This window comes from Thalia democratica, chromosome 8, assembly GCF_965202585.1.
Source record: "Thalia democratica chromosome 8, ktThaDemo2.hap1.1, whole genome shotgun sequence".
NCBI lineage: Eukaryota > Metazoa > Chordata > Thaliacea > Salpida > Salpidae > Thalia > Thalia democratica.
The window spans coordinates 4,516,928-4,523,013 of record NC_139172.1 but is presented as its reverse complement, the minus strand read 5'-3'; the positions used below and the strand labels follow the sequence as shown (position 1 = coordinate 4,523,013).

The window sequence follows — 6,086 nt, the reverse complement described above, 5'->3', positions numbered from 1 at the left end:
AACTTAAAATACAAAACTAGAAAACTTTGTATTACCTTAATAAAACTAACAGCTTAAAAACATGTGTTTTTGTTGACAAATTAATGTATTCTCTGTATTATACTAACTTATTATGTTTAATAAAATACTAATTGTATTTTAAACCTCGATTTAAAACGTTTTTTGAATGTCAGAGCTCGGCAAACTGCAGTTCACAAAAAAAACACTCTGTGGCCCGCGAGGTACTTTTCAGCTAAAAACGTACTAATTTAAATTAAATCAACAAAAAAACTAAACAGGCTGTTTAAACAATAGCTACTAGTATTTTGTTTTATGCTTATTTTATCAAATTATTATTCTATATCTTTTTTATGTTGATTACTACAATTGTTTTAAATAATTGCGGCTCGCAAGTAACATATAAAAGACTGCAGACTCCTATTTAATTTGTAAATTGCAAAAACTTAAACTGTAAACTAAACAACAAAACTTACATGCTTTCCTAAATATTCTAGCGATCATTTCAATTAAAACAATGTATACTTTTTCTTTAAATATTTAATACAAACTAAGAAGTTTATAAATTTGCATAAATATTTTTAAATTAATTTCAAAACTAACTCTAAAATTTTTGTGATCCCTAAAACATTATTATTTTTTCAATATAACTTAGCTTAGAAATTAATAAAATAAACCTTACTTAAATCAAAAAAATAATAATGAGTTACTAACTTTTGAAACAAATTCTACCTATCAAGTTTTTGTGTTTCCCTGTGAATGCATTTTTTTTTTTGTTCAATTGTTCATGTTGATAGACATTTAAAATTTAGTATCAACAGGTTAGGTAAGATTAAAAGTTATATGGAAGTAAATTTTTGTAATCCAAAAAAAACGTGATTAATTCTAAAAGTAATACAAAAGTTCTTATATGATAATTATAAAATTTTGAGTATTTTTAAAACATAACAAGAAATTGCTCAATAAAAGAAAAATAGTAAAATATATAAATTAAAAATTACCCTTTAGTTTCATAATTTAATTTTTAAATCGTATTTCAAATTAAATAATAAGAAAAATAATCAAGGCAAAATACCTTTTTTACACATATTTTGCCTTTTTAAAACTTTAGCTCTACTAAAACGCTAAGTTTGAACACACTAAACTATCGTATTTCAGAACAACTGTCGTTTTATTCTCTTGAAACTATTTTCTATTGAACTTCTAACTTTATAAATTATTTTCACTAACCTTTATACATATCTTTTAATCAAAAAACAAGTTTAAAGTAGTAAACTTTAGTATACAACTATTTCTTAAATATGCAAGAACAAAATTTAAGATAGAAAAAACAATTAAAACTAATTACTAGCATAATTCAAATATTTTTTTTTCTAACAAAATGCTTTCAATCGAACATTTTTATTTTATGAGTAAACTAATTGTAATAAGTATACTTATTATAAAAAAATCTACAAACTTTAGATTTTTTAATTAAAAGTCTTTTAAAAAAGCAAAATTATAAAAATTTTCATGTTTTCTTTTTCTGAGTCTTTTTTCATTTTATTTGACTCTAGTTGTTCATTCTGTTGAATTCTGCGATTTTAAAGTTTCTAAATAAATGTATAATTTTGGCTATAACGGTTAAATTTTAGTAAGTTACTGTAAAAAAATTTAAGCATATTCTGTTTACAGTAAAAATAACCGTAAGTATACATATATAAGTAGAACATTTTTTGCTTAATACTTTTATTTGAACTTTTATAGTATAAACTTCAGTTTAATACACTTTAAGCGCATGACTTACTTACGTTTTTGTTTTAACAACTAAGTAGAGTGTATTTTACAATTAGCTTACACTATATATAGATTATAACAACTTAGTTATAGAATCACTTTTTATTTCTTAATTTTCTTTGCTAACGTTTTATATGTAAAACCTACTATTTTTACTTTCATTATTTTATTTTGAAAAACCGACTTCTTATCTTTTAGAACTCGTGGTTGTTTTCGTTTTATAAAAAAATAAAAAAACTATAAATCCAATATAGGACCTTTTTAATTTTTTTTTACTATTTAAAAGATTACATATATTGACTTTAATTGTGATGAAAAACATATATAGAAAGTTATCTTAAAAAAATATTTCTTTTTAGATCAAAGGTATGTATAATAATTTACTGTATTTTTTAATTGATATTAAAAAACTTTTTATACATTTGGCAAAAAGCTAATACTAAAATATAAAAACTTAAAATTTATAGACAATATTGTAAGAGCTTAAAAACTACTATTGTTAAGTTTAAACTTAAACTTCTGTAATTTCAAAGGTTAGCAGAAAGATTATTAGTGTAACTAAAGTAGTAAATGTATGCTTCTACTTTAAACTATTAATTATTTATCCTTCTTGACAATATATAACTAGAAAAAAAGAAGTTTCCATCAAAATAAAATTTTAAAATATACTTTTTAGTTACTCAAATAACTTTTCTTCGTTTTAAGTCTGATTGCTTTAATTGCTGTTAAAACATTTCGAAAATGAAAAAAATGTATAGTTTTTCGTTTCGTATTTCAAGTTATAATTAATTTTATACTAACTGAAATTATTAAATGAAGTTTCTTACAAGTTCAGTCAAGAAAACCTCAATTATTTAGTTTAAAGACTGTTGAGTCATTTTACTTAAAAACTAATATATTAAGGAAATGTTTTTGTTGTTAACCTAAAAAAGTGTTTCTAAAGTGGTTTTGGTATTTTACAAAAATAACGCGCTGACTTAATTACTTAAACTTATGCTGTTTGTTTTGAACTCTATGTTATCTTTAATTCACTTCAAAAAGGTAGTTTGTACGAATAAAGTTAAGTAAATTACAAAACAATAAACATAAACAGAACAAAATTATGTTTCAATTGTCAAGAATAAAAAGAAATATAAGTAACGTTTTTATTAAACTATCAAATTTATGTAGTATGACTTTTTGTTAATTAAAGTATTATGAAAATTTTTTAGTTGAGAATTAAAAACACTAAACATTTTGTCAACAAATGGTTTACAAAGTTGTTATTGTAAACTATAATTGTATATTGTTTTTTAGATGTAATGTGAAGTTATTAAAATTTACAATAGGAATTTCAGTTACAATAACATTAAATATAAAATTTAGTTAGATTTTTGTTCATCAGCATTGTTTTTCTTTTCTTTTTTAATTTTCTTTGGAGAATCTGACATGTTAAAAGCCTGCATTTTCAAACACAAATCGTTGATGTTTGTGCATTTTTCACAAGTAGATCTTTCATGCTTCTTTTTGTCTCCACGCTTTCCATACTTTGGTTTGCCTAATGGTCTCTGTGGAGTGTATAAAGAAGAAATAAATAAACAACTTTCATTCATCAAAACAGCTATTTTTTTCATTTATCAAATATGTATATTTTTCTAAAAAAAACTTTAGTTTTACCACAAATCTACAACTAAAATAATATACTTATTACAGTGTATAGATATTTAGCAGTAGCGATAAATTTAAATTAATAATTAAACTATTTTTTATGGCAGTAAAACATCAGACTTACTCTCCCCTCTACATTCTACAATGATAAACGTTTGGTAAATATAATATAAAATTACTAAAATTTGTGTTTACTTATTGAATAAAACCGTAAGTCTTACACAATACAGTTTTACTACTTTCGGATAAAAAAGTAAAAACTTATGTACAACAAAAACCGTTAGTTTTAAAGAATTAAATTCATTTCATGTCAAATAAATTTAATCGAACAAAACCAAGTAGCTATTGCAGCTAATGAAATTTAATTTACCAAAGCTAACCTGTTGTTTTCGTTTAAGATAACAAAAATTTAAAAAAAGTTGACGCAAAACTTAAAAAACAAAACAAGTTTATTTAATAATTTTTTAATGTATTCTAATGTAACTGGTTTTATTCTATTTGTTGTTAAAACTCAATACAAACAGTAAACTTTTTTGATACTTAATATTTTATCTAAGATAAGTATTTGTTTTCAAGCGAACAGAAACCACTAAAAAACTTATTACTACAACACTATTATTAAAGGAGTGTTGTGGTAGTAGTATTTTTTTACTACCACAATACTCCTAGAACAATTGAAAATTTTAGAAAAAGATAATATTTATGTATTTATTTGATTATACAATAAACAATAGTTTATACAGCTGTTTTATATATTAGATGTTTCTATCTCGTGTAATCTTCAGTAAAACGTTAGTTTATTAAACATGTTTTGCAGAAATTAAAATTTGAACATTTCATTATAATTTTTACGTAAAAGGTTGACGAAGGTTTTTTTGAAGTAGTTTGATGAGGATTATATGACATAAAATATCTCATATATGAAACAGCTGTATAAAACTGTTGTTTGTTGTATAAACAGTAAAAATTTAGCTCTTATTTAACTTGTCGAGCACTATTGACCGAAACTTAGAAAAAAACTATTAATATATGTTTATATATTTGTATGTATTTCTATTTATGTGTGTATACAGATATATGTTTATGTATATTTGCAAAAAAAAAACTTTTAATAAACCATATTATGAGGGTAAATTTTATTGCCACAGGTATGACAAGCTTGCCATTTATCAACCCAACTATTTCCACTTGACCAGTTTTTCTTACAGTCCTTGCATTTGTAACTACCAAAGCTTCTTAGTTTACCATCGAACCAAGCATACTGTTTTTCATTCATCTAAGAAAAGCATTTATACTTAAGTTTTAACAATATACAATTCCTTAACATTTATAATTTATAAATAAAAACTTAAATACAGGTGTGTAAATTAAATATTTTATTTACGACCCGGTTTCGGTAACAAAAAAACTGCGACCTTTTCAAGTAGAAAAAAATATTAAACTGCTTATAACAATGTAAATTAATAACATTGTTATGTGCAGTTTAATGTTCTATTATACTTGAAAAGGTCGCAAATTTTATGTCACCGAAACACGGTCGTAAATAAAATGTTTAATTTGCACACCTCTACTTAAATAAGCTGTTTACATTCCAGTAAATTAAGCAATCTTTTTTAGTTAGTACAAATAACTATATAAATAAAAACTTATAAAAATAGTTTTATTATTTAAGCATCAGTTTGTTATTTCGATTTATTTTAAGTTTTTAAACAAGGTTTATTTTGTTTAGTTTAAAACTATCAAATCAAAAAGTTAAGTTTGTAAATATATATACCTAAATTGGTTCTGCAGTTTTAGCGAGAGAAAGTGCTTAGTTATAGCAATTTTCTTTTGGATATCGAAATTTAAAATCTTTACTCTAGTTTTGTATTTGAATACACTTTGTTATTCAGTCAATAAATAATAAGCACAAAAAAATAAATATTTTATATTTGTGACAAAACTAGTAAACACTTCAAAAGTAAAATAGCTTTATTGCTCGAGGTAAAACCATAAACAAATAAACACATTGATTTATTTGATAAAAAACGCGTCGCATTAGAAATAACCTTGAGTTTTTGTTGCAAAACTTATTAACTTAAATACCTACCTAAAACGCTTAATAGCTAACTAGAAGTATAATTACGTACCTAATACATTAGAATATGCTTATTAAAGTAATATAATTTATTAAATTTTATGATATAATTTTTATTGATTTACTAAAGTAAAACTTACATCATCAGCATGCATTGGAGAACACGAAATTTTACACAAGCTGCATTTGCTTTCCTTAACAGTAAAACCTTTGCAAGTAATCCAAACTGATTTCGGACAATCGTCATTTTTGCATTTGTACATGAGAACAAAATCAGTATTTTCAGCATTTTCTTCGACTTGAGGTGTCATTTTATATAAATTTTACTAAATTTAAGAATATCTTTTTGATAAGCTTTATATAAACCTTAAAAAAAAAAACACTTTTTCGAGAAAATATTAAAACAAAATACATTAAAAATTTATGTGATACTAATATTTTTTACTTAAGTTGAAAGTAGAATTCAATTTTGTAAAAATAAATCTCCTGAAAACGTTTAATCTACTGTTAAATAACAAAATACAGCTTCATTGGTTACTAAATCTTATGAATATACGACCAAAAGATTTTTATTTTATTACTTTCGTTG

The 6,086-nt window shown here is 23.0% G+C and overlaps 1 protein-coding gene across 1 annotated transcript; it reads right to left on the bottom strand.

Moving 5' to 3' along the window:
• Positions 1 to 3,134: 3,134 nt before the first annotated feature.
• Positions 3,135 to 5,808, bottom strand: LOC145842814 (uncharacterized). The gene is made up of 3 exons (XM_082950295.1): positions 5,638 to 5,808; positions 4,538 to 4,696; positions 3,135 to 3,320 (listed from the first exon to the last, which is right to left on the bottom strand). Exons 1-3 carry the CDS (start codon positions 5,806 to 5,808, stop codon positions 3,135 to 3,137), a joined length of 516 nt encoding a protein of 171 aa, XP_082806421.1.
• Between the last annotated feature and the right edge of the window lie 278 nt (positions 5,809 to 6,086).

Excerpts from the sequence above, each read along its gene's own strand:
- LOC145842814 (XM_082950295.1), bottom strand. The coding sequence starts at position 5,808 with ATGACACCTCAAGTCGAAGAAAATGCTGAAAATACTGATTTTGTTCTC. Across the intron at positions 4,697-5,637 it reads CTCCAATGCATGCTGATGAT|ATGAATGAAAAACAGTATGC; the intron begins GTAAGTTTTACT and ends TGCTTTTCTTAG. Across the intron at positions 3,321-4,537 it reads AAATTTACCCTCATAATATG|AGACCATTAGGCAAACCAAA; the intron begins GTTTATTAAAAG and ends TACACTCCACAG.